The following is a 17,253-nucleotide window of genomic DNA, read 5'->3' as shown; positions in this document are numbered from 1 at the left end:
ATGTCAATTATATTATCCTAACTTTAATCTGAGGTATTATTTAATACTAAATGTTAAAATCTAGTTTTTTCACCCAACCTTTCTCTTGAAGGGAGGGTTGGTGGGGGGAGGGTTGGGACGGACCGACCATCTGGCGCGGTTGGAAGAGGGGGGAGGCAAGGTGGGGTACTTTGATTGACAGATAGTGTCGTGAAGAATATTTTTTTTTATTAACTGAAGATATTTGTTTTAGCTCATAAAATTCATACAAATTACCCAGCCAGAATATAATTTACATTGCTGGAATTCTTACAATTTGATGATCATTTTGAATATAAACATCATAGATTTTGCATTAGACATACAAATTTTAGATATAATGTTTACTCTGAGTAAATATGTTATCTTTTGTGCAAAATATATGACATTTATTTTCAAAATATTCCTGGTCTTACAAGGAATCCAGCAATGTCAATTATATTATCCTAACTTTAGTTTGAGGTATTATTTATTACTATACCTGGTTTTCCCCCCAAAATTTCTCAGAGAGGGAAGAGCCAGCGAGTGTAGTGTGAGAAGAGGGGAAGGGAGTTGAGTCCATTATTTGAATGGACATTAACTGGGCAACTGTATTTCTCTATTTCTCTTAAGTATTAATTGTGTGCATGTACCATCATAAAATTAAGATGCTATTTTTACTAGAACATAGGTATTGTGTTGGAAAAAGTGGAGTTTGGGGGTCAGCTGGTCTCTATTTCATTTAATCCCATATGTTATGTTATTCACTTTACGCGTTTCTCACTTTCCGCGGTACCCTGTGGGTTACATTAACCGCGTAAAGTGAGGGTTGACTGTACATGTAAAAAGGGTTTATTGGTGCCGCCGCCCCAAGAATTTCACCCATTTGTTCCCCTTTGAAGCCCTGCCTAACACTTTTTGTGAGCTGAAATAAAAAGATTTGTTATTCAATCATCAGAATAAAGAATTTGAGTAATATAACACTTACCCATACCTTGGGGGAGTTTTTGAGGTGCTTGGTGTGTTTATTGTTCCGTGGCTGGGCATGGAGGCTACTGCGTTGAACCTCCATCCCCGTGCTGGCCTCTCGCACCCGGTTCACCCACTTCCGCTAACACTTCATCAAACCCCGCAAAGTCAAAATCTTCAGGCATTTCCCCAATGTCATCGATGTCTTCATCAACTTCAATCTCTCTCTGTTGGTCTTCCTCGGCTGGCCGGCGTTGTGAAAGAAAGCGAGTGATGAGTGACTGCTGCCGGGCATTCACTCGCTCGTTGTACTGCGTCTGGTATTTCCTTGAAATAGATTCTATAACTCCAATCACTTGCTCCCTTTCACCTGATTCACTCTCAATGTCTTGGATCATCTCTTGAAGGCTGGTAAAAACACCCAATAAGAGTGACAGCTTCTGTGTCGTCACTTTCCTCTGCTCGGTCTCCCCTGCATCACTCGCTGCATCACCACTCTCACCACCTTCTTCATCCTCCAGGAGATCCTCAACATCATTTGTGTTACCTTCTTGCATCATTTCTTCTAAATCTTCACGAGTCACTTCTTGAAATCCTGGGGCTGGGATACTGTGGACGGTTTCCAACACTTGGTTCATTAGCTCTTCTGGCTGCTGTCTCTTCATCTCGGCAGACTTGAGTTGTGGCAGGAGTGCCGACCAGGCATGCCTAACGGTTGCTTTCTTAGTATTTCCCCAGGCTTTTACAATGAAATTGACTGCCTGGCGAATGTTATAATTTTTCCAGAAGGCAGTAACAGTCATTATGGAGGTTGAAGGTGCGCCAGGAGGAGGAGTGGAGGCGGAGGCTGTGAGTGAGGCAGGTGGAGTAACGGAGGCGGTGAGTGAGTCATGCGGAGCAGCGGAGGCGGTGTGTGAGCCAGGCGGCGAGGGGTGGACCCTTCTCCTCCTCGCTACTGCTCACAGTTTCAGCAATTTCCTTCACTTCTTCTTGCTTATCAGTTTCCTTCCTCATCTTGTCATGGACATATTTGTAGTACAGCAACTTTATATTCGCTATGATTTCTTGGTCTAGTGGCCGTATTTTGGAGGTAGAAACACAACCTCAACACTAGGGTGACGTCCTACTAGAAATCGTGCATGACTTGGGGCATTGTCTAGAAAGAGCACCACTTTGAAGGATACATTCTTCTTCCGGCAGTATTCTTTGGCATCCTTAACAAAACAATCATCAAACCACTTCTTTGATAACTCCGTGGACATGCAGCCTTTATTTGTCTTTTCCCAGTAGACATTCAGTTTGGACATATCACATCCCTTGTAAGCTCTTGGTCTTTTATTATATTTGTAGATCACCAGAGGCTTCATGAGGCAATCACCTGAAGCATTACAGGTTAGGAGGACACTAAAGCGATCCTTTGCCATTTTCACTCCTTTTGCCTGTTTTTCTTTCCTAGAGATAAATGTTGCTTTAGGGGATTTTTTCCAAAACAACCTGGTCTCGTCACAGTTAAAAATCTGATCCAGGGTATAACCTCCCTCTTGAATGATTTGATTGGCAATTTCATGGAAGGAATCTGCAGCCACTAAGTCAGCAGACGAAGCCTCACCCTGATAATTTGCATACTTTGTGCCACTTCTAATCTTAAACTTATGCAGCCACCCTACTGAGGCATTGAAAGGAGGGGGAGACTTTAATGTTCTTCTTTCGAGCTACAGCATCGTACAATACCCTTGCTTGATCTCGTATCTGAGAGCCGCTAACACTTGCACTGTCTTTCATTCTACAAGCTAACCATTTCACAAGAAAATGCTCTGTTATCACTATCAACCTGTTTCTATCACTTTTATCATTCATAGCTCGCATCGCATTTCCATCACTACCGAAATATTTCTTAGCCAGCGCAATACTCTTGTTGGTCTCCTCTAAGTTCCTCTCAATATTTCGCACTGTAGAGTCAGGACAGTTCAATTTCTTCACAATATCAATGTTCCGTGCACCACTTTCAATGAGCTTAGCAATCTGTTCTTTATCCGTGACCGAGTAGGCACGCTTCTTGTGGCTTTGTCTGTTAGCTTTCGGGTCTTTTTTCTCATTCACTTTAAAAGTTCCCGGGCATTCAGGCGGTAAATCACTCCCTCCACCACCTCCCCCAGCCCCCACAGGCAAAAACGCGGACGCCATTGTTGATCACCGACCCTCGCAACCACTGGTTATAGAGGTGAAAATCTCACACGTGGGCGCAGCGCTGTATTCCACAGAGCGTGAGAGTGAGGCAGAGTGGACAACTACGTCATCAACATGGCGGCCAAACAAACGCTATCATTGATGCACTCGGACACTTCCCGGAAAATCTAATCTCCGTTATTCAAGAGAATCCAGCCGTTATTATTGAAAATGGATATCTATTGTAACTTACAGTTAATGTCGAAAACGTTATTGTGGAAGTCGTTATTGGCGAGATCCTACTGTGTGTATATATATATATATATATATATATATATATATATATATATATATATATATATATATATATATATATATATATATATATATATATATATATATATATATATATATATATATATATATATATATATATATATATATATATATATATATATATATATATATATATATATATATATATATATATATATATATATATATATATATATATATATATATATATACTTTCGGTGAAGACAAACCCGGAAGGGCGAAAAACAACGTTATTCACGAATTGACTTGAAAGCAGAGGTTATTAGTGACTAACGATCTACCGTCTTCTTAATAGAAGACACGCTGTGGTCGCCATGCTGACCAGAAATTGTCTCAAACACAATATCTGAGACACATAAACAAAATAAAAGTCACTCAATTTCCTCACCGTGCTAAGATGTATAAATACTGTATATAAAATCCTCGTGGCACTTAGTATTTCAGCTATTACAACACAAATTAGCGGAGCCTTCTTTGTGCGTATTTACAGCTGATTCACCAGGCAAGAAGATGACGGTAGCAATGCGTGTGATGGAGGGTGCGGGGGGAGGTTTTGAGAATTGCAATTAATTGCCAAGTAGCGACGTGTCCTCCTAATATTATGTATTAAGTAATTATTAGATGTTTTAATTGCCTGTATGTTGGCCTGGCGAGTTATTGCTAGGCATTAACATACCTAGGTATAAAGCTAGACGTCGCATTCTGGATTGAACAAAAAAGTACTGTACACTGCACTACAGTAGATATGTACGGTAAGTACTACTGCTAATTATTTTGCTCCCATAATGTTGATATTACACATATGACTTGGATAAATTATGTAATCTTCCCAGTCATAAATTCATTAAAGGAAAACCTAATATTTAGTATACTGTATATGCATGTTTCATTCACAGCGTTGCATGTCTGGTGTGTGTTTGCTGATGGTGGTGTAGTTTAGGGCAGGCCAGTACTGTGATCCAGATGACTTCTCTAACATCACACCACATTCACTTGCTATGTCATTTAATATCTTTTTCTTGGCACAAAATACAACTGTGTAAAGTATCTGTCTATACCTGTGTGATATTTAGAGAGCTAAAGTAAAGTGTTTTGCTCTACGGTACTATTTTACATTCGCGAGCATCCCAGGAACCTATCCCTCGCAAATGTTGAGGCTCTGGTATATACAGTTTCTTGTTCATCCAGACAGTGCAAGTAAACAATAATGGTAAACAGACAGGCAATTTGACCAAGGATAGCTGAATAATCTGTCAGGTGTTTTATTTCCAGGACGGTCCTTTACTTAAGCTTTTGTTCATCTCCTATGAGTAAAATAAAGAAGTTAAAGAGAAGTAAAGTACAGTGAGTTCTGCTATAACGCGTGTTTTGATAACGCGAATTTGCTCTAACGCGATTTATTTCTATTACGCGATTTTCTATAACACGATATTTTACATGAACACAATTATCGCGTTATAGGAGAACTACCTGTATTTGTAATTTTGATTAATTATATCAAATTTTTATCTCTACTCAACAGGTGAGAGGCGAGGAGTTGGTGGTATTTTCTTTGATGATTTAGAGGCAGAGAATGCGGAGAACATATTTAACTTTGTGAAGGACTGTGCAGAAGCCGTGGTTCCCTCATATCTTCCCATTGGTAAATTATCGTAGTACAGTACTATATCTTCTAGAATAAGATTTTCATTCTACAGAATTTTAAATACTTTAGATAAGTGGAAATTTATTGGTGATATTCACCTTGAAGAGAGCATCTGTGGTGCACGTACAGTGTCAATCTAAAGTTTCTTTACCCTCCTGGCTGGAGGGAAGGTGAAGATATGGTTGGAAAATGGTCAGGTGGACAGACTTTCACATGTTCATTACTTTGGTGTTGAGGCATGGTGACGGTGGGGCTCACACACCATCACCTCAACACAATCACTTGGACAAAACACACGAGCATGGGTATTGGCCTTTCTTCAATCTTGTCTTTGCCTTCCCTCCAGCAGGGGGGGCGGGGGGTAAAGAAACTTTGGATTGTGACTGTACATTTACTTTAATCTCATATTGGTCCAAGGAAACTTGTTATGTACCCATCAAGTCCTCAAGTTTGATACCCAGGCTAACCCTCAACATGACACCTAACACTAATTAGATTACAGTACAGGAATACCTCGCTATTTGCAACCCAGCATATCTGCAATTGATTTTCTAACACCCTTATTCGATATTCGCAAAGCATACCCTGCTTATTCGCGAATGAAAAATTGTGATACTCTACAGTAATATTTCAAACCGACCAGGCTAGCCACAGCCCTCATATTCCGACGTAAGGCCCATTTCACACGAGCATTTTTTCTATGTGTATGAACCCATGCGGATTTAGAAATTAATGAAGTTCAATTGGACAGAGAATGCACAGGAAAATTCACCTGCGGGAGATACTCACCCTATGTCTGTCCCTGTACTTCCAAACCGTGGCGTGAAAAAATACACTGAGCGTTCTAGTATTCTTCATATGACGAGCACATTATACATCGCTTCAGTTGTGGTGCATCTATGGTAGGAGCTGGAATTGCCAATGATTATTTTTGTCAGATGCAGACAAACTGAAGCATAAAAACTTGCCCCATGTGAACACATGCCTTCTCCCACATGGGGCAAAAATGCTCCTGTGAAGTAAGCATAAGTAAATCCTGATGTAATGGACATGTGTATGTGTGGACTTGGCAGGTCGCCAACCACCGTCGCTACATCACCTTACCTTGCCCCCTACTTGGCCAACCTTAGAGTTGCGTTGTTGTTATTTTTTAACTCGTAATTTCGAGTAGTAGATATACATATTTTTATTCAGTTTCTTTTCCTGAAACATGGACACAATTTTTTATACAGATTGGTCAAAATATAAGTAAAAGAAATGGTTATCATAAGGACAAAACATAAATATAATAATTTTTTTTATGTCCACTGTAGTTAGTGTGTGATCGTTGGACGGGAAGAGGAGGAACGGGAAGGAGTGAAGCATCAGGGTGGTGGTGGATGCAGGTGGTGTGAGGTAGTGGTGGTCACGGGAGGGTGATGGTGGTGGGTGGTGGTCATGGGAGTGTGGATGTGGTTGGTAGTGGTGGCTGGTGGTCATGGGAATGTGGTGGTGGTGGGTAGTGGGAGGTAGTGGTGGGTGGTGGTCATGGGAGTGTGGTGGTGGTGGGTAGTGGGAGGTAGTGGTGGGTGGTGGTCATGGGAGTGTGGTGGTGGTGGGTAGTGGGAGGTAGTGGTGGGCTGTTGGTCATGGGAGTGTGGTGGGTGGTGGTCATGGGGTGTGGTGGTGGTGGGTAGTGTGTAGTGGTGGCTGGTGGTCATGGGAGTGTGGTGGTGGTGGGGTGTGGTAGTGGTGGCTGGTGGTCATGGGAGTGTGGTGGTGGTGGGTGTGGGGGTAGTGGTGGCTGGTGGTCATGGGGTGTGAGTGGTGGTGGCTGGTGGTCATGGGGTGTGGTAGTGTGAGGTAGTGGTGGTGGTGGTGTGGTGGTGTGAGGTAGTGGTGGGTGGTGGTCAGTGTGTGGTGGTAGGTGGTGTGGTGGTGGTGGGGGTGGGAGTGTGGTAGTGTGAGGTAGTGGTGGGTGGTGGTCATGGGGTGTGGTAGTGGTGGGTGGTGGTCATGGGAGTGTGGTAGTGTGGAGGTGGTGGGTGGTGGTCATGGGAGTGTGGTAGTGGTGGGTGGTGGTCATGGGTGTGGTAGTGTGAGTAGTGGTGGGTGGTGGTCATGGGAGTGGTGGTGGTGGGTGGTGGTGGGAGTGTGGTGGTGGTGGTGGGGTGGTGTGAGGTGGTGGTGGCTGTTGGTCAATGGAGTGTGGTGGTGGTGGGGTGGGAGGTAGTGGTGGGTGGTGGTGGTGGTGGTGGGTGTGGTGGTGGTGTGGTGGGTGGTGGTCATGGGGTGTGGTGGTGGTGGGTGGTGTGAGGTGGTGGTGGCTGTTGGTCATGGGGTGGTGGTGGTGGGTGGGAGGTGGTGGTGGGGGAGTGTGGGTGGTGGTGGGTGTGGGTGGTGGTGGCTGTTGGTCTGTGGTGGTCATGGTGTGGTGGTGGTGGTGGTTGGTAGTGGTGGTGTGGTGGTGGTGGTCATGGGAGTGTGGTGGTGGTGTGAGGTGGTGGGTGGTCATGGGAGTGTGGTGGTGGTGGGTAGTGGGAGGTAGTGGTGGGTGGTGGTCATGGGAGTACTTTCTGGTAGATATACCGTACAGTACTTTTTTTTACATTCTTCATACTGAATGTGCAAAACTCTAAAAAAAATAAAGAAATGATATCATAAAGTCAAAGACATACAGTTAATGAACATTTTTTACAACCACTGACTGGAGTCAGATAGATTCTTTGAAGAATGAGTGGTGGTGGAGATCTCAGTTGCTCCAGTCTCCCATGTCCCATGTGAAACTATTACCAACTGGCAGTGCAGTATTTTTTCTTTTATTTTATTTTTTGCTGTACTCTGTATTATTAATTTTATTTATTCCTCTCATTTACTGGAACTACAGTATACATGCAACCCTGGTCCCTAATATAGCATTGTATAATGAGGAGTATACAGTGAACCCTCGAAGATCCGGACTAAAAGGGGGGGGACCACCTGTCCGAAAAAGCTGATTTTCCGGCGAATAATAAATGATGTAAAAACACCAAAAATACAGTACTAATGATGTGATAACCAAATTACCATATATAAACCACGCATTTACCTATGATAACATAATATGAAACATTGTACCTGTATCATTACTAGAGTGAATGAAATAATACTGTACTGTATTCCCACAAACAACAATTGTCAACTGTTTATGTTTCCCACCTCCTCGGGCACCTGTGTCCAAGCAACTGACAGGTCAAGCAGCACCCACGGGCCTAAAATGTTCTTTGCTCTGGTTTGGGAATGTTTCTTAGGGAAACTTCTTGGAGGCTTTTTAGCCCAGAACCCCCAAATTTTTTGTCCGGATCTTTGAGGGTTTACTGTATCTCAAAATATATGTAGTGAAAGTTGCCTCGATATTTGCAGTTTCATTAATCGCAATGACATTTAGGAACGCATCCCTTGCGATAACCGGGGTATTCCTGTGTTAGTAAAACAGCTCATCAGCCCATAGCTTTCGATGGTAACTATTATTCCTAAGACCCTTTGTAACTCATTTTTTGCAGCTTGTGGTCAAGTTTTCATCCAATTTAACAAATATGGCCTAAAAGAAACCAAGAATATGAAAGGCAGAATCTATTTTTAAAAATTCATTAGTAGATATTGGCATTTTAAATCCGAATTTCAACAAAATCTGAATGGACTGGAACATTTGTGTTCTGCTTGGCAACAAAATTTTTCAACCTTCTCCCTTTTTTGGGTACCTTACACTCCTACCAAAGTGTTGCGATCAAGTGGATACAGCCCTGATCTCCTTTTCTGGGGATCAGTGGTTCGATCCCAAGGCATTCCCAGTTCACCCAACTGTAAATGGGTACCTAAGTTTAAAACTTGGTGACGTGAATGTGGGGTAAGAGCAGTACCAGCCATGCTGCCTCCATGTTTACTGAAGGCTTAGTATACAGTGCGCTGTATCCATGCTGTCCCTGACAGGCAGGCATACCTATGGGACCCACATTCACTTTTGCCTTCTTACCATGTAGTTATCCTTTGTGAGCCTAGTAGGAAGGATAAAGGTACTTTAATTTTAAAATCCCTGTCACACACGTCAGCTCATAGATTTGTTCAATCCCAATTCAATTGTAAGAAAGAATTCCAGGATCAATCCTCCAGTTATGATACAGTAAGTTGATTTGAGTAATGTCTGCTGATGTCTCTTAATAACATGTGCATATAAATGACTTTTTTTTCTCAACCAACAGTGAAAAAACACAAGAATGATGAAGTATCAGACGAAGAAAGAAAATGGCAGTTATTGCGACGAGGCCGTTATGTAGAGTTTAACCTTGTATATGACCGTGGAACAAAGTTTGGCTTTGCAACGCCTAATGCACGTATTGAGAGTATACTTATGTCTCTTCCTCTACATGCAGTAAGTACTGTACTTGTTTTGTATTTATGTTCTAAAGATTTATGGTAAATGTAAGTGTAGCATCTTCAGGTTTCCCCCCAAGCCTTGTCTTAAAATGCTGTGGGGTGGCTGGAATCAAGAGCAACAACAAACTATTTTTTCACTCTTTTTCTTCAAATCACTCTAAATACTGTGACATTTAAATAAACCATTAGACACCATGATGTACTGCTTCCAGAATCTCCATCCCCTCACATGTAGTATTTCCTTTACCCCATCCTTCTTTCTCCTTGGTCTTCCTATCTACCTCTTGCTTTCTACCTTTGAATTTTATACTCTTCTCACTAATATTTCACTGCCCATTCTCTCAATATACTTATCCCCCCTCCCATATGTACAAATTCCATATAAGTGAAATCACTTGTATAAAATTGTTAGTAACCCCTTTTCAAGATTCACGATCAAAATTCAACTCCGCGAGGCAGTTGGAAATTTTGTGACCAAATGTTGGCAGATGCACATCTCCCGTACACACGCTCAGTGGCGGCTCGTGAAAAATAAAATGGAGGGACTGCAAGCCTCACACAACAGTAGGATACACAAATTTGACCTACCTCAGGTATGAGTTGTAGTTGATGTCCACGAATTCCCAGGGCATGGTAGTAGTGTTGGTGGTAGAAGGGATGGCCGAGGTGGTGATGGACCAGTATTAATTGAAAATAAAGTCGGCGTGTCTGCTCTTTGATGCAGCAAAATTGTTTATTACTATTTCATTAAAATCCTTTATTTCTGTTATCATTTTATTTTCAATGGATATCACTGCTAAAGCAGACAGTCTGTCATTCACCATGGTACTGCGCAAAAAAGTTTTAATTCTCTTCAAAGTTGAAAAGCACCTTTCTGCTTCTGCCGTTGTCATTGGAGTTGTTATTAAAATTTTCAGCAACTTGACAGTGTCTGAAAATGTTGACTGTAGATTATTGTCATTCATCATCTCCAACAAGTCTATGAGACTTTCTGATTTACACAAATCTTCTCTTGTGTACAGTACAGTAAGTTCAGAGCCATTCACATTTCTGATAAACACTGATGTTAAACTGGCGTGTATATTCTTTGTTCCTGCTTGTACTGTTCTGTTCTGTTGAATGGATAAAACTGGTGTAGGTCTTCCTCTTGCTTTGATTTCAGTCTTTTCATTTAATGTCAGCTGGGAAAAGTTGATCTTTTGCAAATACTTCACTCGATTTTCCATCGTCAAAGGGTAATTAAAGAAAGCACGATTTAACCACACCGTCCACACGCAATGTAAACATGTTGTACGAGACTGAGCTGCTTCAAGTGCAGCTCATTGTCTCCAGAAGTGGTGCGGCGGCGGCGCCAATTAATAACAGACATGAATCGTACAGCATTGACAGCAACTATGAAAGTAACTTAAATTTTGGTCTGATTTTAATGAAAATTCACTTAGCAACGTATTGAAAATAATTAAATAACATATAAAATGATATATTTGTTGGTAGTGTATTATTCAGCTGTCTCTCTAAAGGAATCATACGCCTGGCAGTGAGTGTCTGGGGGGACTGCAGCTCTGCAGCCCTATGCACGAGCCGCCACTGCACACGCTCCATGGTTAGTCAGCACCCCAATATTTTTGGTACTGTATAAGGTGCTATACATTGCATCACAGAGTATTTAGGACACCAGAATTATTATTCCATACCCCATGGTAAAAATTTTTTCCTATGGTACTGGTCCCAGTAACACCCAACAACCTCCTCCGTTCATGTCAGGTCACTGTATGCACAACGTCTTCACATTTATAGTAAATCTAATGTCGTAGACTTTGTTTAATTTGCAGTGGAATTCCTTTTATCCGAATCCCAACTGTCTGAATCTTCCAGGTATTCAAACTTTGTCGCTTTGGTCCTGTTAGGTAAAAATTTGAATTAACCCCAACAATCCGAATGCAACCGAAGTTATTCATTCCTGTGTTTAGCGCCAGTGGCACTGTTAAAATTGTTACATATCATATCATGAGATACAAAGCAAATATTTTATATACAAAAAATAGCTCCTTGCAGGCTTGCACACTCAAACTGTCCTCTGGGCGACACCACACAGTTCAATCTGGCAATCAACCAGCTCACTCCGAGACGTGTATGCACGCTTCGGCCTTGAGGTGAATGTATGTAAGACTCAGATTCTCTTTCAGCCAGTTCAAGTTCTACTTGGTCCCTGACGGCTCAATGAAACACAGTCTTCACAGATGTAGTTTACTGGGAGAGGTCTGTACAGTGGTGCAGCAAGAAACAATCTGTCTCACAGGATAATACACATGATCACAAAACCTCGTTTTATGTCATCTAACTACTCAGACATCCAACTTCATTCACACCGCTGGGTGGCAGCACTCATGCACGCGTCAATCACTCCATTAGAGGACAGCACTCTTGCATACTCTCATTCACGCCACACAGTGGTTCACTCGCTCGGCTCGTTCGTATTACATAAACACCACACACCTCCCCCAAGACACTGGATTCATCTTTTCATCTCATCGCTGAAGTCTGAGAATCCCATCGCATCTCCAGTCGCTGCGTTGGTCGCTGGTGGCGGTCACTGCGGCGTGGCGGGAGCTGCAGGCTTCAATGCTCCTCTGATCCTCAGCATGGCAGTGGGCGCAGTTTCAGGACTCTGGATGCTCTCTGGCACCAACGGGCACTGGGGATGGAGGAACTTCCTGTTCCTCCACAGGATGCGGCCACTACCCATTTGACAAGGTAGTCCCGACGAGTTCCTATCCCCACAACAACACCTACTTGGTCCTCCACGTCGAAGTAAGCCTCAAGGTACAGCCGAGGGAGCTGTCGCGCCATGGAGTCGTGTCGTGATTTCGCCTTTCTTCTGAGGTGCTCAGCCCTGAAGTCACATTCATCAGCTGTGCTTTGCCACTCTGGAGCAAACGAGCGATGGTGTCCAGGAACTGCCGACCTCATGGGGTGACCAAACAGAAATTGCGCTCGTGACCTCCCCTCAGCGCTGGGCATGTTCCTCAGCTCCAATAGTCCACAGGCAAATTCGTCCTCGTCCAGGTGTCCCTTCCGTGTTGTCGACATTATCAGCTTCTTCACCGTCTTGACTGCAGCTTCTGCGCGTCCGTTGACCCGAGGGCTGTACGGCGAAGTCACCCGGTGCTCCACCCCCCACCGAGCCAGGAACAGCATAACGCAGATGACATGAACTGGGGACCTCCATCAGTCCTCAGGACAACGGGCACGCCCGCAGGACACAGACAAGATGACCCGCTGATGCTGTCCGTGGACACGATGACACATATGGCCACCCAGACATACAGTCGACATACGCCAGCCACGTGAAGGTAATCAGCAGAAACTGACTTGAACACTCTACTTGGCGAGTCATCATCCTGCCACAAGGGCTCATTCTGCTGCTTAGGGAGGAGGGGACGGCATCGTGAACAACTAGAAACAACATTCTCGATGTCCTGGTCGATCCCTGGCCAGTAGGTAGTCTGCCGAACCAGACATTTGGTGCGCTCCACCCCTTGATGACCGTCATGCAGGTGTGACAGTCTCTCGTCGAAGGCTGCAGGGTATAAGCAGCCGCGGCCCATACACAATGAGGTCATCGTCCTGGGCCAGTTGCCTACGGACGGCCCAGTACGGCCGTAAGAGTGGCTCCAACTCGTGGCGGCGCTCAGGGAAGCTGGTGATGGTTACGTCCCTCATAGCAGCGTACTCCGTGTCCCGTGTCACAGCAGCGTGCACCTTCTCCAAGGTCTGGTCCTTGAGAGGTGCCAAACGACTGCCATCCTCACAGACAGCATTGAGGGCAGACACCACAGCTGCATGGAGGGGATCCAAATCATTACAGTCTGATGCGTTGCCACAGTCTGCAGGATCTTGAACTGGCGCACGGGACAGCGCGTCAGGAGCACAATGAGAAGTGCTCTTCTGCCAGCACGTTGTGAAGGTGTAACCACAAAGTTTTTCACGTATGCGCTGCAGGCGAGGATTCTCAATTTCGCTGAGCAACTTCATGTTGAGGATTGGAACCAAGGGGCGGTGATCAACCACCAAATCAAAGTGAGGGAGGCCTGTGAGGTAGGTACCGCATTTTCTGACTGCCCAGAGAACGGCGGCCAGTTCCAACTCAATGACAGCATACTGGGACTCAGTGTCAGTGAGGAATCTTGATCCGCACTGGACGAATTTCCACATTTCACCATGTCTCTGGAGGAGAACAAAGCCGAATCCATACATCCTGGATGCGTCGGTCTGCAACGTAGTTGGTAACAACGGGTCAAAAAATGCCAAGACAGGTGGCGCTTCCAAACATCCTTTCACCTTCTTGAAGGCTACATCATGTTGTGAGGACCAGTGCCATTCATTCCGGGGCTTCAGGGGGTCTCTAAGGGGCTGCGCAGCATCTACTATCACCGAGAAGAAACCACCCAGTTGATTTGTGAGCCCCATGAATGACCTTAGGTCCGTGGTGTTCTGTGGTCTACCAAGGAAAGTCTGCGATTGCTTTGACCTTCCGAGTGTCTGCGGTGTAATCTTGGAGCGAGATGGTGTAGCCACAGAAATCAACCTTGTTCCTTCCAAAAATGAACTTTTCAGCATTCAGGGTGATGCTTAACCACTTATAACGTTGTATGACAGAGATAACGTGGGTGAGATGGTCTTTGTACGAGGTGTCATACGCCAAGATGTCGTCCACGATCTTGATCGTGCGAGGGATTTCCCCCTAGTTTGCTGCATTTCAAACAGTTTTATCAACAGCCTTGCACCCTTGCATGTCCCTACGACAGTCTTTGCCACACCTAAAGCATAAACCGGTCTTAACTTTTGCACTGGCACTCCGGTTTTGCTTGTACCGAGACACTTTGTTCAACGTATGACTCTGAACCTCGAATCACTGCACTGCTCACATTAGCATTTTCTGAAGCTTGGCATATTTTGATAGCACTTTGCAATTTCAGGTCTTTTTCCTCAAGTGTACGTTTCAGTGCTTCCTCATCATGAGTACCGACAATAATCCGGTCTCTAAGGCGATTGTCTATACAAGACTCGCAAAATTCACAGAAATTTGCTATTTCCTTCACAGCATCACAGGGAGTCGTCAAACGTTTGGTTATTATAGGATTTACCTATTATCACACTGACTGCTAAATACATTGTCTGATGTATGGGAGACCCTTGTGAAGGGGAGAAATCTTAAAATCTATAATATTATATCTGTCACTTATTTGGCTACACTGAGTGACCTATTATTCCTTGCTATAATCTCTTAATTTCACAGTTGCCTTTACACTCACACTGACTAAATTGTCTAATTTGTGTGTAGAGAACCTTATACAGGGAGCAATATCTTAATTTGTTTCTCATACAAGGATACAGGCTTCTCAGTCTCCTCGACAGAAAACTTTTTTCCTTGAGGCATTTTGCTGGGTGGGGTGAGCAAACATAGGGATAGTGAGGTCACGGTGTGATTCCCGCATCTGTTTCCATGCGGTTGCGTTTTCAATTGTTACAGGGAGTGATTGACATGTAACACAAACACAACGCTAACGCAACTGTGCCAGTGAAAACAACCGTGTACATTTCATTGTGATCTATTTCTGGTGCTACTGTGTGAATGGAATCCTAGCTTAATATTTCCTAGGAACGCCCCCCACCACACACGTCCTGCCTCCTCCCACTCCCCCTGTGAGACAGGTAACTCATGTGCAAAGAAATGTATAGTATTTCCTTTATGTGTTTGCCCTTAGGACAATTATTTCTTTTACTTTTTTCACAATATGTGTGTAGGATGGTGTGTGCATGTAACTGAGAAAAAATAAATGAAGAAAGTTACATATATCTACTCAAAAATACGAGATGAAAAATAACCATAGCACCAGTAGCCTGGTGGTTATAGTGATGAGTCTAACCTGGCTACAATGCTTCCAGCGATATTAACAGACGCAAATGTAAAAAGAATGTTATTGAATATGTAAATCTTCATTTGCATCGGGTATTTGTAGATTTAGAATTAAATGTCGCAGGTATAGCATTGTAATACAGGTACAGTACAACGTTGATATAACACAAGATATGTTCCAAGAGAGGTCGCTTTAAACCAAATTCGCACTAATTCGAAGTGTTGTTTTAATGGAATAATTTAGTTTGGTACTTGAGAGAAACACAAAATACTAAAAAGACTAAAAGTCTACCCAGATGCTCCTCAGCCCCATCTCCTAGAATAAACAAAACATTGTTTTTTTGTAGTATTATGTTAAAACAAACACTCATAAATCAACACAGCTAAAATTATGGGACGTGAAATGGTCTGTTGACTAGCGATCAGCTGATGGGAAGATGGGGGGGGGGAGAGGTGAGGTGCAGTGGCGTGTCATGAAAAAATGCTAGGGTAAGCAAATGACGCTTTCTTACTTGTAAAGTCACGAGATGTAAAAGAATTCTTTGGTAGATCACATACAGTCTGTATGTGATCTACTAAAGAATTCTTTTAGATCTCGTGACTTTACAAGTAAGAAAGCGTCATTTGCTTACCCTAGCATTTTCTCACGACACGCCACTGGTGAGGTGATATGTTTGACAATTGATGCCAAGGTCTAGTGCTTATTTATTTATCTGTCCTTAAGAGTGACTTTAAGTTTTCTCTTATAAAATGTCACTGAACTGACATGGGAGAATATAATTAACATTGCTGGAATTCTTAAAAGATAGTGATTAATTTAAATATAAACATGCTATAGTTTGCATAAGACAAAAGTTTTAGTAATCATTTAGTACATTATTTTGAGTACATGTACAGTACAGCTTTGCCCTTAGGACAGTGTAGCATGCCCAGAGAAACATTAGGCGCGAATTTTAAAATATGATGCGCCAGATTGACTCGCACAAAATAGGAAAGATTCGCTTTAAATTAAAACATTGTCCTTAATTGTGGGTGTCGCCTTAAATCAATAATCTTAAATTGAATCGCTATAAATCGACGTTCTACTGCACACTACCGATTTTCCGGCACCGTTGGTTCCAAAGCCTTGCCGGATTATCCGTTTTGCCGAACCAACCGAGGTCAGGTAATAATAATTCAACAATACACCTCTGATCCACTAATTATACACCTCCTGTGTCTCTAAAGCACCATGGACTGCTAGAAACTTAAATTAAACAAATATTCAATGTAAATTGAATGTGAAAAAGTCATAATTTTGAGCAACATTACTGTACACACTTTGTACTCAAATGTACTGTACTACACTAGACTAAAAATTTTATTGCTTGTGCAAACTACAGTATGTGATGTTTATACTCAAATTAAGGATTCCAGCAATGTAATTTATATTCTGCTAAGTCTAGTCTGTGATATTTTATAAGATAAAAATTTTAAGGCTAAACTGCCTTCACCCTGGCTGTGAGGAAGCAGAGGAGGGGGGGATGGGGTGTTGACAGCTGTTAGGGAGGGGAGATAACAAAGTGCGTAGTTATCAAAACAGAAGGAGTTTTAGTTTTTCCCTTATAAAATGTCACTGAATTGACTAGGCAGTATATAATCTGCTTGCTGTAAATTTTGTAAGATAGTGATTAATTTGAGTATAAACAATCACATAGTTTGCACTAGACATGAAAATGTTAGTAATTAACTTATTACAGGTTTGCCTTTAGGACAATTATTTCCTTTACTTTTTCACAATATATATTTAGGATGGTGTGTGCATGTAAATGAGTAAAAAAATGAAGAA

The 17,253-nt window shown here is 42.8% G+C and overlaps 1 protein-coding gene across 2 annotated transcripts in view; it reads left to right on the top strand.

Moving 5' to 3' along the window:
- The window catches only part of LOC121873211 (oxygen-dependent coproporphyrinogen-III oxidase-like), a 96,919-nt gene that overhangs the window by 48,283 nt on the left and 31,383 nt on the right, over window positions 1–17,253 (top strand). For both annotated transcript variants that reach the window (XM_042376563.1, XM_042376564.1), the window contains exons 7-8: window positions 4,991–5,110; window positions 9,331–9,500. In XM_042376563.1, coding sequence (XP_042232497.1) covers window positions 4,991–5,110; window positions 9,331–9,500 — 290 coding nt within the window. The remainder of the gene's footprint in view (window positions 1–4,990; window positions 5,111–9,330; window positions 9,501–17,253) is intronic.

The sequence above is a fragment of the Homarus americanus genome, unplaced genomic scaffold (genome assembly GCF_018991925.1).
Source record: "Homarus americanus isolate GMGI-L3 unplaced genomic scaffold, GMGI_Hamer_2.0 scaffold32929, whole genome shotgun sequence".
Taxonomy (NCBI): domain Eukaryota; kingdom Metazoa; phylum Arthropoda; class Malacostraca; order Decapoda; family Nephropidae; genus Homarus; species Homarus americanus.
This window is presented reverse-complemented; position numbering and strand designations above follow the sequence as displayed.